The sequence below is a fragment of the Lemur catta genome, chromosome 16 (genome assembly GCF_020740605.2).
Source record: "Lemur catta isolate mLemCat1 chromosome 16, mLemCat1.pri, whole genome shotgun sequence".
Taxonomy (NCBI): Eukaryota; Metazoa; Chordata; class Mammalia; order Primates; family Lemuridae; genus Lemur; species Lemur catta.
The window spans coordinates 45,105,993-45,123,525 of record NC_059143.1 but is presented as its reverse complement, the minus strand read 5'-3'; the positions used below and the strand labels follow the sequence as shown (position 1 = coordinate 45,123,525).

Here is a 17,533-nt window from a genome sequence, read left to right as displayed (position 1 = left end):
GCTTTAAGCAAAATTGGAAAAACATGAATCCCATGCAGTTTTACTGAACTCACCTGACAGAGGTGTAAAACCATTCTCTAGGAGCAGAGATGCATGCACAAAAGTAAGAATATGATTGCAAGTAATAGACTTTAACAAAATAAAATATATCACTAAACTTCAAAATGACAAAAAATGGACAACATGATGATATTATTAGGATGAAAATATTTTTATGTGTCTCACCTCTCTCTTTGCCAATAGCACATTAGGAACAATATGTGGCAAGCAGCGTCCCAGCATTAACATAACGCTTTTTTCACTGTCTGCAATCCGAGACACCTAGAAAATGAGAGATTTAATAAACAATGACAGTGGAGAACTTCCGTGCATGATGGTATGTAATAGTTCAGGCTAGACCCTGCTGCCCCTGCTCTAAACTCACATTCTAATATTATAACTTACGATAACAATAACAGTGTCCCAAAGAGCATCAACATTTCTGTGGGCCAGAAATGGATCTAAAATACTAATAAAAAACAAGGGTGAAAAGAGGGAGGCCTAATAGGCTTCAATTCTGGGAACAAATAGGAATAGCATAGGATTGGTGCATCCTCAATGTTTGTTTTTGTCCTACAGAAGATGCCCACAAATCTGTAACCACTGCCAAAGGTAAGAGTTTGTGCACCAAAGTTGCACACAAGGGGTGGTCTAAGGAAGCTGATCCAGTTTTAAAATGAGGATTTCCAGAGTACATCTAAACTATCATGAGACAGATACCCATGGGAGGTCAAGTGGAATCAACAACAAAGCAGCTAGAAAGGAAGGAGTGAGAACAAAGGCAAAAGAAAAAAATAATAAAATACCCTTTCAAGATGAGTCTACAACAACAGTTACAAAATAGGTGAGGAGAACAAATATGAAAGTTAACAAATTCATGTGTTGAAGACAACCACTCCTAATAAACTGAAAATAATGGAGTAATCTAAAAATCACTTATATATAAACAGTGTATATTTAAGTTGGTTTTCTGAATTATACCCAAGAGATGCTATCATTAGACATAATGCTAAAAATAGAGATTACAAAAGGTCACTTTAATATTAATAAACAAAGCTTTAATCCAAAGAACAAAAATAGCCAACTACCTTCCTTAAAAATTTAAAATTTTTTTTTTTTCTTTCTTTTTTTTTGAGACAGAGTGTCACTTTGTTGCCCTGGCTAGAGTGAGTGCTGTGGCGTCAGCCTAGCTCACAGCAACCTCAAACTCCTGGGCTTAAGCAATCCTACTGCCTCAGCCTCCCGAGTAGCTGGGACTACAGGCATGCGCCACCATGCCTGGCTAATTTTTTCCAATATATATTTTAGTTGGCCAGATAATTTCTTTCTATTTTTAGTAGAGACGGGGTCTCACTCTTGCTCAGGCTGGTCTCAAACTCCTGACCTCGAGTGATCCACCCGCCTCGGCCTCCCAGAGTGCTAGGATTACAGGCGTGAGCCACCGCGCCCGGCCTAAAAATTTAAAATTTTAAGAGCTATTTCCTAGAGCATTCCTTTAAATAATAGATTTGCATTTGAAATATAGTCTTATCATAGATGCTTCTGTAGGAGACACTAAGAAGAAAAACAGCAGAACGTTTTAAGGAAGTTGTAAGAATATCAGGTATAATTTACCTCTGATCCTAAACGACTATCTGCTGACATTCGACAAAAAGAGAGTAATGCTTGGTGGAAGGCAGGAGACAATTTCCTAGAAGATATCGGATGAAAAGGAGACAATACCAAAGAATTACCACTGACATTTAAGGGGAAAGTAAGTTGCATATTGTAATCCTTATTACTGCATTAATTCTACCCCACAAATGTTAACCAGATTTCTCAGCCACCAGTGACTTGAAGAACACTTCACTGGAGAATTATGCAGGAGAAAAAAATATCAATAGTAACTGGTGATCTTCTTGCAGTAGCTTGATGTTATGTGAGTGAATGGCCCCTAAATGTTATTCGATCAAACCCGAAGTGATATAGTAGTAGAGGAATGACTGTGTAAAGTATTTGCAAAATCTGAAATGAGACCTTTTCTCATCCCTGATTCTCCATGGTCCCAGAAGGTAAACAAAGGTAAAGTAGATATAAAAGTGGACTTGGAATATTGCTGAGAGGAATTAAAGTTTCGAAGACATAGGTAATACTAATGATAAACCTTAATATTATAATATAAACCCACATAAAAGTAGTAAAATTTAAAGATAAATGAAGGAGAGGCTCATTCAACATTTATGGTACATTTTCAAAATACTTTTTTTTTGCAATTGAAGATTTTAGCCTATTTATGTTTAATAAAGGAGGTTAAAACAACATATTTCTAAAATAACACTGGTCTCTACTTAGTAGTATTCATAAAACTATGACTATGAATTGTACTTTATGTGCTCAAACCACAAAGAAAAGGCTAACCCCCAAAATTACATAATAAAGCTTATTTAGTATACACTACAGAGAGCCACTCAGGGATTTCTATGACTATAGAGTGCTGTGCCAAAGCTTGAGCTTTTTTGCTCTTTTATGCTCCTCCCACATTCTCTCAGAGGAGGGTGGTATAATCTATTCACTTGCCCAAGCCAGGAACCTCAAATCAGCTTTGATTCTTCACTTTCTTTTAACCTCAAATCCAATCAATATTTTAACTTCTAATTCTCTTGTAAATCTATCCACTTCTTTCCATACCCATTGCCAATCCTCCAATATAGTACAGGTTTCAATCACTTCTTACTTGGATTCTTCCAATATATGCCCTGTCTCCTTTCCTCCAGTCTTGCTACCTTCCATTACCTCTACCTTAGAAGACTCTTTCTAATACTTAGATACCATCATGTTCCAATCCTTTGCAGTGAGTCAACACATGCTTTTATGACTTAGTTTATGCTTAATTCTCCATCCTCATCTCCTGTCATTCCTTTCATTTGCATTCTTTGCTTAAGCCTTAATAAATCCTTCTTAGTTCCACCAAAGCACTGTGTTCTCTTTGCACATGCTGTTCTCCCTTAGTGAGAAGACTCTTCCTCTTACTTCTTAACCTGATTAACTCTTACTTAGTCTTCAAGTCTGAGATTAGATGACATTTTTCCACAAAACCTTTCCTGCTAGGTTAGGTGCCTTGATTATGTGTTCCCAAAGCAAGCCATACCTTTCTCATACTACTACTTTTCATATCATAGTGTAATTGCTTATCGGTCTCTCTCATACTATAAGGTTTGTGACTGAAGGGATTCTCATATGTCTTGCTTACCATTATATTCCTTGTAACACTGCCTGGCACATAGTAAGAGCTAAACAAATTAGTTGCACAAATTTAATAATCATCTATCTCCATAGTGTAGCTTTGAAGTATCAAAGGAGATACACGAAAGTATTCCTAACCACTAAGGACTATTATAAATGCAATTATTTTTTGAGTATCATAATACAGATTTTTATGACCATATCTTATCCATGTTAGAACAAATACTTTGAGGATTGGGCCGTGTCTATTTCAATTTTGTAACCCCCATAATACCTATAGAAAAACATATATATACACACTCACATACCCCTTCTAGTTGCACAGAAAATTGTCTTCATGAGTAAAAAGCTTTTCTTAAAAAAAAAAAAAAAAATCTCATACTTCTCAGTAATAATGACATACTAATATGTCTAAAACAAATCAGTCATGCTTTTCTATCATATCCTCATACTGGGTATACTCTCCCTTTAATAGGAGCATGAAGCGTGACCTTGTGGAAAAAATGCACTATAGGACATTTATAAGAATTAAACAAATTAGTATACATAAAGCATTAAGAACAGTGTCTGACATATAAAAAGAGCTCTTTAAATATTCCTTTCTTAATTATAATCTAAAGGTTTTAAAATTATATTTTGTCTCCTCCAGTAGAAAGCATTATAAAGGGCAGGAACCACACTTTTTACCTGAGTTCAACAAATGCAATCCAATAAAAGTGAAATGAATTAAAAAAATTAATGATACAATATTAGTAGTAGAAGCAGACATAGGAAAAAGGACTAGGAGCAAAACTATTCCCTCTCTAACATAGGCAACTATGCAGCACCAAACGTTCTTTTAAGTGATAATGACTGAAAAATAGAGAAATGCGAAAAAGTATTGGGTAAAAGTGTTCATAGCACATAGTAACACACATATTATTTACAGATTTAAGTACTTTGCTAAGACAGAAACTAGCCTCTGGTTTATTCCTCTTTGATGTAATTTAATTTAGTAATTAATTACTTTGTGACATGTTTTTCTGTGACAAGTATTTTGTTGTGTGTTAAGTTCACACCAAATGTAAAACTTCATACATCTAATCTGCAAAGGAAGTTCAAAGTAAGAACTGAATCTCTTCCAGTCTGACATGTACTAAATAGCTGAAAGATGCATTTCAAAATATAGGATGCATACTAACCTATTGGGTTTGTCAAAATGAACTGTGTTTTTACTTGATAGAGAAGAAGATGGCATTCCTTCCCTTTCTCTTCTGGGCAAAGAACTTGGGGAATTCTCTTTAGGAATAGTGGAGTCTGCTTCATCTGACACTGAAAGATGGATATCCTTGCTTTTTCCCTTGTCTGAACTATTTACAACTGGACCCTGTCCACTGTCTTCTGAATCTTTGTGGGGAGGCTGATCCAAAGAAGGTTGAACAGAGTCACAAACTGCTGGGATGGCAAAGTGTTCATTTTTGAGGAAGTCCATTTCACTGTAGAAAGAAAGAGAAATTACCAGAGAACAACTGTACTTTTGAAAATTTTGGCAATTGCATAAACCTCATAATGGGTTTAATGCTTTCAAAGTGTAACATATCAATAGCAACAGTTTGGCAGGTGATAAACCTTTTTTACACAATATTCACTGATACTTCATATACCTAAAAGTGTAGCCACAAACTCTCAACAATGTGTAAAAAAGGCCTCATAAACCCTGCTTTTGATTAGCACTTAACTTCTTTATTCATTTGCAAAATGGGAACAATACCCATAGGATTATCATAAGAATTAAATGAAATAATTAACAGGAAATATGTACAATACTAATGTGAAGGGGAAGTAAAGATAATCTTATTTCTTAATTCCAAGATCTAATCAATTGTAAGATAACTACATTGATTTAATAACTTTTTTGGGGGAAAAAAGACATTATTATTTTAAATATATAAAGCAATTATAGAACTTTCTCTCAGAAGTATTAAAAGGTAAAAAAATTAAACCTCACAACTGAAATGCTGTTTCATGTATTTACATAACTTGCCATTGTCTTTAAAAACTTTTAAGAGGATTTTTAGAAATGATGATCAAGTACTAACCTTTCAAGTCTTCTGATTTGCTCCATCAATGACCATTTCTCACTATTTAATAAACTAATTTTATCTTCTAATTTCTGTACTAACATGGAGTTCTAAAATCAAAAGAAGAGGAAAACAGAAACTCAAGATCTCACAATATGTTTTTATATAATTTAAATATTTTCTTGTGGACTTGACTAGTTAGTTGATATTGTTCACCTCTGCAGTCTGGGGAGTTTCAAGGGGTGGAGGAAGGTTTCCTAAAATTGGTGTAAGGGCCTCTAATTCATCTTCTTCCACCCCGCTGGCCACATCCACAAGATCTTTTCCAGTCACTTGATGATTTCCAAAATCACGGTAGAGTTGCAATAAGTCTGGAGGTTTTGGAATGTTTAATCCTACATCATCCCATAATTCAAAATCCTAAAAGATGAAAAAAAAATATATATATATAAAAACTTTGAGGATTTTATCTTGCATTTTTGGGAAGCATGTTATTATTGCTAATATCTTGAAAACGCAACATAATCATAATTTTGTCATGATGTCAAAGTGTATGCTCCAGGTGAGTAATTGCTGTTCTTAAACTTACTTTGTAATGTATCTTCCACTGTCCAATATTATTCTTGTAAGTTTCCTGACATTCTAAACAGGTTTAATGATCTTAGATGTCAAGATGTTACACAATCTTTTTTATTAAATCTCTCAAAAACGTAAACTCAACTTTAAGGCTTGTGTTAACTCTTAAGCTTGTAAAACATGCTCAAATATTGGCATAAAGCAATGAAATATGTCTAGATTAAGATAGTCTTGGTTCATAAATTATAGCTATTATTTATAGATTATAAGTAAACTCATTGATGGCATTAGTTTTGTTCTTCCCTCATTATTCCGACCTCTATATATTTAGTGTAATCTCTAGTGAGTAAGCAAGCAATTTAATCTGCTTGTCTTCTTGCTGTAGTTGCATGATTCTAACTTGTATTATTAAAAATGCTTCTGGCAATTTTCAGAATACAAATAGCTGCTCTTTGATTTGTTGTGTAGTAAAACGTTCTTAATTCAATCTAACACAGTTTTATGAAAAGTACAAAAAGGCATAGCATCTCAAGCGTTCTATAGGCAAAGATTTTTAGAAGAGCTTTATGACGTTTCAGAGTAATCAATCGCATGCAAATACACTGTCTTGTCATTCTATCTTCCTCTAACATATCAGAATTTAGTACTAATTTGATATAACTTATTTACAAGACTTTCTTTGAGAAACTATGGCATATTCATTTGAATGTTCTAAACGTGATACCCTTAATTATTTGATGGTTTATTTGAATAATGGCATAACTATTATTGAGGATTAAATCTGTGGCAGATAGGATTACTAAAAGTGGGGGCTTTGGAGAAAACAAGACATAAGTATGAAATTCACATTGTCTCAATTATTACTGTTATAAGTTAATTTGAGGCTTTATTAAACTGGTCATCTGTAAAATAGGTGCAATACTTATTATCTCTTATAAGGGGTTACAATTAAATGTATATAAAGGACTTAACACAGTGCTTAGCCCACAACAATAACTAAATGACTTTTAGCGCTTAAAAAATTATTAAATAAATATTACATATATTATTCAAATGTCCATATTTCTATTATCCATCCAAAATTTATTACATATTTACTCTGTGCTTAGAACAATGATGAGACTTCCAGTTGCTCCATATCCTACCCAAGATTTCATGCAGTCTTAGTTAGATATTCTAATAAATTCATTGTGGTATCTCAATGACTTTATTTGGATTTTCCTAATGAATAAAGATGTTGGGAATCTTTTTCATGAGCTTCTTTGCCATCCAATATATCTTCTTTGATGAAGTACCTATTTAAAACTTTTGTCTATTCTTTTAAAAATTGGGTTGATTTTTATTATTGAGTTTAGAGAGTTCATTATACATTCTGGATATAAATCCTTTATCAAATATGTTACTTGCAAATATTTTCACTCAATCTGTGTCTTGTATTTTCATTCACTTAAGAGTGGCTTCCAAAGAGCAGAAGTTATTAATTTTGATGAGAGAAAATTTGACAGAGAACAACATGCTTTTGGTATCTAATCAATCTCTGGCCACCTTTCAAGGCTTCAGAGATTTTTTTTCTGTTTTTTTCTAGAAGCCTTATAGGTTTTCGGGATATACATTTAAGTCTATGTTCCATTTTGAGTTAACTTCATATATGGCATGAAGTATAGTTTGAAGTTCATTTTTGCGGCATATAGATACCAAATTGTTCCAGAACCATTTGTAAAAAAAGACTATCCTTTCTGCATGGAATTAACTTTGCATTTTGCCAGATGATCTATGTGTGAGTCTATGTCTGCACTCTCCATTCTGTTCCACTGATTTATTTGTCTATATATCAATATCATGCTGTCTTGACTACAATATCTTTTAAGATCTGAAGTCAGATAGTTTAAGTCTTCCACCTTTGTTATTCTTCATTAAAGTTGTTTTGACTGTACCAGTTCCTTTCCCCTTCCATATAAATTTTAGTCTCACATCCTAAGTGATTTTCTGTGCCTTGTTCTTTCAATTACTGGAAGACCACTATTGAAATCTCTAATAATTTCTATCTTTTAACTGAGAAGGATTGATCGATTACCTTTTAAAGTGAGTATTGATATAACTGGGTTCAAATCTACCATCTTGCTATTTGTTTTCACCTTTGTTCTTCTTTTCCTCTTTTTGTGTTCTTTTCGGACTCTCAATACTATTTCTTATATATTCAAAACTTTTCCTATTCACTCTTTAATTTATAAAACACAATCTAAACTATAACCATAGAATATTATGATATGATATCTGTTAGTTAAATATGACTTTAATGTCTTTTACATAGTACGTGTTCAATGAAGCTATGGTAATACAAAATAACTAGAAATTGATTATATTTAATTTTTGCCAAATACAGTAAATGAGGGAGTAAATGAACTGCTTTCTCCTTTAGAGAACTTTTGGAGATAGAATCACACTGTCACCCCAACTAGAGTGCAATGGCATCATCATAGCTCACTGCAACCTCAAATTCCTAGGCTCAAGTGATCCTCCTGCCTCAGCCTCCCACGTAGTTGGAATGCCAGGTGCGCAAAAACATGCCTGGATAATTTTTCTATTTTTTTTTTTCTTCTTTTTGTAGAGACGGGGTCTCACTGTTGCTCAGGCTGGTCTCCAGCTCCTTAGTCTCCCAGGGTGTGCTAAGATTACAGGCATGAGCCACTGCACCCAATCAAGAATTTCTATTTTTGCTAAAAGATCCATAGGAGATTTTATGGATCAACAGAATAATCTTGACTTAAAATAATGACCCCCTGATTTCTACATAATAAACTTGCTGACATTTACTTTTTTAAGGTGCAAGATTCAAACTGATCCATTAGCACTAATAAGTCAAAATATTACCTGATCATCATTTTCATCTGAAAAGGTTATTGATGTAAGCTTGTAGTTATTCTTCAATAAAAATTCATTGACTAAGAAGTTTAGAGCTCTCTTTTCAAGAGGTTTGATTGGTTCCTGGAAACAAAATAAAAGACAAATGGAAAATCATAAGTTTTCCTCCTTCAGTATTTGTCTTACCATTTTATGTGGGAGATACTTTTAGATCTGTCATTCACCCACCTGAATTTCAGGACTTGATTTGTAATTTTTTCGTTCCTGTAAAGGAACTTCATGTTCTGGTGGAAGAAAATATAAATAATATTTTACTATTTTACATTTTAAAATATCTCAGCTACTTCTGCATTGTCAAAGTAGAAAAAGTCTCAAAAAAGTTTTATGTACACCACCTGCAGCCTTTGTCAGGTTGGCTCGGAGGGCCTGAATGGTCTCCTTGGCTTTCCGTAGTTCAAATTCCAGGACTGGACAGGGATTTGGAATAAACACACACAGGCATCCAACCAAGAAAAGGGAAACAAAAATAAAAAAATAAAAAGCAAGGATGGGTATGAAAAAAAAATACAATTTGTATTGAAAAACAGAAAGCATGCAGTCTTTATGAAACTTGTGAACGCATGCAGCAGAGTTGATTTGCAAGCAAACTGGTGAATGTTTTCCATAGTTTTAGGAGAATTCAGGGGACTATTTTCAAAAGTTCTAGCTGTCTGACAAGGCATAGCTCTATTTAAAAAAAAAATCTATGGTATACTCTCATTTAGATAAATAAAAATATTAGTAATATGGGTACTTCTGCTTTACTTAGTCTAGGTAAAAAATGTAATGAGATGTTTTCAGGTGACATAATTTTAGGGGAAAAGGTAAAAGTCAGATGAAGCCCAAGCAAATATCCTTAAAAACAAAAACCATAGGATTTTTAAAAATAAAGTTATTTTAAAATGCACTGTCTAGAATAATGTTATAAATCAATATATAGAAAAGTTAGTGAATAGATCCCTTCATTAACATGTTGAAGGAATATGGCTTAAATATTTAATAAATGTTGAGATGCCTATAAATTTTTCAATAAACAAGCATATGTTTTCCAAAAACAGGCATAGATATGTTAAACACATGTCCAAAAAAAAGTTCTAAGGACTTTATATTAGTTTTCATTTGAAGCCAATGGACAGAAGTAGTATCTCTTTTAATTCCTAATTAATAAAATTCTAAAGCAAATGATTGTGTACATTTCTGAAAGTATAGTTATCTAAGGATACCATGTAAAATTAAGTAAAATTTCAAAGTTTCCTATAATTCTTCTAATAGATAATGTTCATTTTAAGAGGTATTAGTGAATCTCAAAGATTTCTTTTATTACCACACACTCTGATTATAAAATAAATATGAATACTGAGGAAATATTTTAACAAGCTCTTTAAAATGTTTCATAACAAGCAAGATTTAATTACATGTGTCTTAACTGAGAATTTTTCTTAAAATGTATAAATATTGTGCTGAAGAGAAAGAAAACTTGGACTTGGAAAAAATACATTTTTGTGAAGTAAAGCTCTGGGAAAATTAAGTGATCTTTGTCACAAATGGATTTTGAGAAATTACAGCAGTTAAATAGTTCTGCATAAAAACTAGGAATTTAAAGTTTTATCTTAAAGATGCAATTTTTCCCTGGTTGACTAATAAACAGAAAAAAGATGTCAAATGAGATGATATCAGAGACAACAAAGCTATAAAAATATATGGAAAGATTAAGATTCACTCAGTTTGCAAATTGTTAATAAAAACTTAAGATGTAATTGAATCACATCTAGTACATGAAGGCCAATTATTTTGATGCACAGAATTTAACTGCAGCAACATAGGAAGCACAACTAAAAATCAGATGATATCGTATGTTACTGTATGTTTTTTGGTAGTTAGCAATGCTGATCTGCAAACATTTCTGTGCAACAAAGTTAAAACATTTTTCCTAATACCTAACACTCAGTCGTAAAGCTGTACACATTCAGTGTGTAAAGTAAGTACAGAATAGGTTTACACTGTATGTTCTTTTACTTTTTTTTAAATTCCAAAACTCTAGGTAATTGATTTTGATTTAAAAATACTTAACTATATCTTAAGTAAAATGAATATACATATTATGTTTTTTATATCACTTAAAATTTACTGAGACATATTACAGAACAATTGCAGATCAGAAATGCCCTATACCAGAATGATAAAAATATGAAAAAAAAAATGGTTAAAACACAAACTGGGAAAAACTCAAAATTCAATTAGTGAAAGTTTAGGTGACCAAGAGCAAAACATTGAATGATTAAGGCACAGAAAGCCAGAAAAACCCATGTCAGACGGCAAGAATTTATATTTTTATGCACATCTACATATATACTGCCAAATGTCATTAGAAGTTTCCAATGCTTCGAAAAGATAGTGCCTATCAAAATGAATTCACTCTGCTGCATGTTTCTCTTAATATACAATACAGACTTTAAAAGACAAAGGCATATCTTTGAAGCTATAGCACATCTCTATAATGGCATAGTATGATCAAGTAATTGCAATTTTGTGAGTTTTATAAGAAATGTTCTTTACAGCACTGCTATATTTACAGATATGAATTTGTCTCCTCTTTATTTAAACACTGGATTAAATCTCAAATTTAATTATCCTGTAAAAAGACACATTATATCAAACTTCCAAGTATTTTTCAAATATTATAATTCTTCCTAAAAATATTTGAGGATATGTATGACTTTAAAAAACGCTGAAGAAATCAATGACCAATGTGCTTAATGCAATTTTATTAGAACTAAAGTGATAACTGCAAAGATGTAGGTGCATATTAATATTACATATTATAATATTACCAAAATAATTAATAATTTAGTACAAGAAACTTCAGATTAGTTGAAACAGTTATTTCCTAACATGGGTTGGATAATACTGGTAGTAGATCGGAGGTATTTCAGTGCTTAAAGATCATGCTTCATGACTTAGTAGATTTTACAAATATATGGAGACACTACAGATAAAGTGTGAAATTTCAAAGTAGAAATAAAAGATCGATCCTTTGTTGCCTCAACTCAATTTATCACTAATATTATCTTGAAATACTTGTGAGATTTAATTCATTTTAGTATAAAACTCAAAATATTACTGTATTTTGGATGATCTTTCCCATAACACTGGTCTGAGTCAATTATTAATACTTTTTCATTCCCATTCCAGTTCACCACTGAAGAGCTCAAATCAATAGGTCTGAGTCAAGGATTTTGCCATCTCATAGTAATGTCAAACTGTCTTCTTCCAAATCAGAGATTCCTAGAGTATTTTTTTCTTAATATAAGGTGATTTGAAATATGAATAGCACTTCCCCATCATTGTTATTTTAGTATCCCAAGAACAGTTCTAGGAAAAGGAAAAATTCTTTCCAATTTTCTTAAGAATATGAGCTAGAATATAAACCCATTCCTAAAATAATACAAAAATCCTAAGATAGTACCATTAACACCCCTACTAGACTTAGAGAATTCTCCCTGCCTATTATAGACTTAAGAAATATACAAATAATAGTTAGGCAAATAATAGAGAGGGATAAGTGAATCAAAGCAAGAAACAATTTCCATAGTTTGTAGACATTTCTTTTTCTATTTTGATCTTAGTGGGAAGAAAGCATCTTCTGTCCCACAACCTCTAAAGAAAAAAAATCTATTGTTTTTCCTGCTTGGGTTCCTTTATCACTCATTTCAACGCTGGTGTTTCTCAGGGTATCATCCCCAGTCCTTTTCTCTTCATAAGCCACTGGGATGATATTCACTTCTGTGGTTTTTAACTATCAGAAGTACACTAAAGACTCAGAAATCTTTAAATCCTTTTCTTAACACATAGATCTAACCAATTATCTCCTGGACCTGCCCACTTGAATGTCTCATAAGTTTTGAATTTGATCCTATCTAAATGGATTTCATATCTTCCTCTCAAATCAGGTTGTCCTCCTGCAGTCTCTCCAATAATGGCACCACTACCTACTCAGCTGGGCAAACAGGAAACCTGGAGAGTACTCTTTATTTATCCCTTGCTTTACTCTCACTTCAATTAAATGTCCAAACCATATTGATTACGATCCTTTAATAACTCCCTAAATAACCATTCATCTCTATTTGTCTCTGTAATTGTCATAGTTCAGACCTTTATGACTTAACATATAAATTATTACAATAACCTGGTACCACATTAAAAGCCTTGAAAAATCCTGCAGAAAACCACCATATTCTAAACTTATCTGACCATGAAACTTTCTTGTTTTTTTTTTCTCCCACTTTTGTTTTTCCCCTAGGAAACTAACATTGTCATGAAAGATACTTTAGGATACGTTAAAGACAAAAAAACCTCACCCCCAAACCCACACAAATTTAATGAATATAAAATCACTTTTATTTTTACCTTAAATATAACCTCTTATTACCTTTAAGAACATTTGAAAATTTAAGAGGTACATTGTATATACACTAAGTAACAGTAGTTTTATCCAATAACATATAAAATGCCTTTTACTGAAAAGAAAAAAAAAGATCACCTAGATTAAGCTCATTTTGGTTTGGCATATGCTACTATTTAAATCATTTTTGTATGAAAATGTACACTTTATATAAAAATAAATTGAGAAATGGAAAATAAGTAAAATGAAAACCTTTTAAAATTTTACTTCTTTTAAAAGAAAATGGCAAGGAGGGGGGCATAAAGTGGGGATGGTTAATGGGTGCAAAAATATAGTTAGAATGAACAATATTTGATAGCACCACAAAATGACTATTATCAATAATAAGTTAGGGTATACTTTAAAATAGCTAATAAAAGAGTAGAAATGGAATGTTCCTAAAACAAAGAAATGGTAAACGCCTGAGGTGATGGATACCCCAATTATCCTGATTTGATTAATTCACATTGTATGCCTGTATCAAAACATTACATGTACCCTATAAAGATATACAACTATAATGTACCTATAATAATTAAAAATAATAAAAAAAAGCAAATGGCTACATGAAATAGTATCATAGAGGAAAGACAAGATTCTGCTATCCACAGGAATATACAGATGGTTTACAGCTATAGTCTGGTACTAAAAGACATATTGTGGGCTTTGGAATAAAAACTCTATGTGTACACATCCTGATCTTGCCCCTTGCTATAAGGAAGCTACTGGGCAAATTTCTCAACCATGGTAAATCTCAGTTTTCTAATGTATAAAACAAAGATTTCATGACCTATTTTGTAGGATTGTTAATAAGATTAAATAAAATATTTTATATAAAGCACCTCGCACAGAGTAAGTGCTCAATAAATATTTGTTCATTTAGAGAGCCCTTCCTCTTTGAAGGAAAATCTGTACAGACTTGAAAAAATAACCAAATATTTAAATTTAGGAGAAAGGTGGTAAAATGTTGCTGAAAACAAATGCAGTATCTGTCTCATAAACAACATCTGATTAAAGATTGGAGAAGTCCCTTCATTTGCTTGGTGGGGCAACGAACTCATTACTGTGTTATCTATAACCAGCTTCCATCCAACACTAGTAGAGAAAAATAGTAAAGAGATTTCCCTTCTTTCTTACATGCTTCTTCATTCTTAGTGAGGTTTACATGTGATTCAATGACAGATGACATATCTTTTCTGGATTACTGGTCTTTTGATAAGCTTTTAAGTTACTACCAGTGATTAGCAAAGAGTCAAATTTTTTTAGAAATGGGAGTTGTGATTAATTGAAGCTTTTTAATTAAGTTCCATCCACATACTCACATATTTGATTCAATAACAGGCTATGGTATAAGAGCAGTAAAAGACTGAAAGATTTTCTCGTGGGATAACATATGTTCTTCCTCCTTCCTCCTCCCTTTTCCAGTGAAGATGGAAAGACAGTATTTACTTATATATGAGCACAGTACAGTAATTAAAAATTACTTTATCCCTCCAAACTTAGAAACAGTACATTCTTCAGATTAAAAATGTAAGGTCAGAACTATCACATACTGAATACATTTCACTCTTAGTTGCATAAGTCTGTGGGTTACCCAGGTCCACTGTTCTTTGTTAATTGTCTCTCAAAAACCATTGAGATCAGATAGAGATATAAACCGTTTTACTTTGAGTTCTAATAAAAAGTTAGGGGATGAAAATGTTATATACACAGTGATATTTGGTCAAAGGAACTTCTCTTTTCTTCTTCTCTTCTACCTATTTTGACATGAATAATTAAAAGATTGTTCCAAACAATTAATGATCATAAATTTAAGCTAAACATTTTGCTTTTACATCAATGTTTTCCCCTAATTAGAAGTACTAAAATACCCAAATGATGAAAATAATGAATCTCTTCAATTTGACTCAACATAAAATGTAAGTTTTCAAATGGAAATTAAAGAAAAAAACCATAATTATGTAGCTAATTTCTGGGTAGGAGTTATTTTCTAATATGCAACAATTTGTACAATAAAACAGTATACAAAACTAGATATAGTCTCCAAATTAAAACACCATATATTTAATATATAACATAAAGTACATAATATCTAATTATATATAACAATGTTACTTGACAAGTGATAGAATTAGTAGGATAAATTAGTCCTAAAATTATTTGAATAATTTCTATTTGAATTGCTAATTTTTAGATATTACTGATATAATCTGATGTTTTGTTACAGTTGTCAATAAATGATGCTCATGACTAAACTGTGATTTGATATAGGGGGCCAAATTAAACTATTTTTAGTGACTGTCCTATTAAATTGATATTGCTATTGGTTATACTGCTGATCCCCTCTCTCAGTGTCTGAATTAAAAACAATGACTTTTTTAAAAACTCATATAATACTGAGATTTTAAAATAAACACTATCTCTATCTTGAGTAATGAATGAAAATCATTTATTGGAATGTCATTTTTAATTAGATCAAACCTAATCTTTCATGCCAAGAGGTAGCATGTGGTATAGTTAATTGTGGGTTCTATTCCCGTGTTATCTGGATTTGAATCCTAGCTCTGCTACTGAAGTCTTACGTAATTTCTCTGAGTGCCTCACTTTCCTGGGGAGGGGAAGATGATGATAATTCCATAAATCAATGACTTAATATATATTTAGAATAGTGTTCTGAAAGGAGCAAGTGTTATATAAGAATTAGCACTCATTTTTATTCATAATTACCATGACGGGTAAACATTTGGTAGGTTTTAACAAACTTGTTCCATTAAATGAAAGAAAAATTCAACAAAGATGTTCAAGAGAGGAATCCACATTCCTGTAGATCCATATTCTTGTTCCCTGACCCCATAGTGCCCTAACAGGTCCCATCTGTGCCATGTGGCATCCCTCTGTTCCAGAAGTATCCACCATTCTGATGGAACTCAAAATACCTAACTGATATATCTGTCTGCTTATCCGTCTCCCTCAGAGCCAAAGTCTTATGAAAACTACAATTCCTGTAAGGCACTCAAGAATGACCTCAATGGCAGGTAGCCACAGCCTTGAGACACCAGAAAGGCACCAGATATTTATACCTAAGGACCCAGGGCTGCCACAAGGGTGAATTCCAGGGTGGACCCCCAGCAGATTCCAACTGGGCTTATCTGGTGTAGGCAGAACATGGGGTATAGACTGGTCCTCTGAAGTCCCTACAGATCCAGTGGTGATGCCTAGAAGGCAGGACTGGCAGAGTAAGGGGATTGGGGAATGGGAAGGGAAGGAAACTGAAATGAGCAACCAAGCCATCAGAAAGGATACTGTCCTTCTTATTGGAATGGGCAGGGTCCTGGAGGCCCCTACCATACCAAACATTAATCCTTTTATTTTCTGGATCATAGGAAAGTCAGAAGTTTCTGGAGACATGCTGTGATGGTTGGGGAGCACCCAGGAAACTCAAGGCAAAGTTTTATTTACCAACCAGCATGGAAGTATTTCAACCAATTTTTAACAATCAATAGGGTTGTACTGGTATACATACCTGAATTTCATTCCTGGTTTGGAGGATCAAAAAATGAGGCTTGGGTCCAAGCCTCATTATACCATGGCTAACCTAAGCCTGTCTTACGCCAGTTTTACAACTGCTTGCTTGTAAACTGCTGGCTACAAGCATAACTCAGCAAACTGTAGGTGTATATAACCAGAGACTCACAGCACCACTAGAAGAAGAAGATGGGGTATCCCCAAACTCATAATAAATTAGTAATTAGTAACACAACTTTGTATAATAACTATATACATTATATTCACATGCCAAATTTTAGAAGGAAGAGAATTTCTCAAGTCATTTTATCATTTCTGGAATGTCAAAGAATCCAAGTCTGTCTTTACAATCTTACCTGCCACTCTCTCATCTGCTTCCCTGTTACCATCATCTGAATATCTTGCAAAGTCTAAAGAATCAAGGGTACTGATGCTCCCAGCTCGATCTATAAGAGAAATATAAAAGAATTAAATAAGCAGGGTTTTATTTAATTGTCAAAATAAGGGACTAAAATTCAAATACCTATAATCATTTCCAGTTAATATTATGATTCTAATATCTAGGAATGTTCTTTTAAAATAAAAAATCAAGGTAAAAATGATCACATCACTCAAATTACTTGAAAATAATCAATTTTTCCTGTCCAAATCTCTAGCCAGCTCCTGAACAATGCACACACAGTGCACACTGCAAATAGCCCAGCTAAAGAAAAAAAAGAAAACAGAAATTTGAGCTACCATTCAAGAAAGTTTGCAGACTGAGTCTGAA

General features: G+C 32.8%; 1 protein-coding gene across 4 annotated transcripts in view; it reads right to left on the bottom strand.

The window, feature by feature from the left end:
* Positions 1-17,533, bottom strand: part of RELCH (RAB11 binding and LisH domain, coiled-coil and HEAT repeat containing) — a 103,051-nt gene that overhangs the window by 71,566 nt on the left and 13,952 nt on the right. For 3 of the 4 annotated variants that reach the window (XM_045528065.1, XM_045528064.1, XM_045528067.1), the window contains exons 2-10: positions 17,121-17,210; positions 9,155-9,226; positions 8,988-9,043; positions 8,769-8,882; positions 5,538-5,741; positions 5,340-5,431; positions 4,443-4,736; positions 1,654-1,729; positions 226-321 (exon numbers count right to left, since the gene is read on the bottom strand). In XM_045528065.1, coding sequence (XP_045384021.1) covers positions 226-321; positions 1,654-1,729; positions 4,443-4,736; positions 5,340-5,431; positions 5,538-5,741; positions 8,769-8,882; positions 8,988-9,043; positions 9,155-9,226; positions 17,121-17,210 — 1,094 coding nt within the window. The remainder of the gene's footprint in view (positions 1-225; positions 322-1,653; positions 1,730-4,442; positions 4,737-5,339; positions 5,432-5,537; positions 5,742-8,768; positions 8,883-8,987; positions 9,044-9,154; positions 9,227-17,120; positions 17,211-17,533) is intronic. The other variant, XM_045528066.1, reaches the window with a different exon arrangement.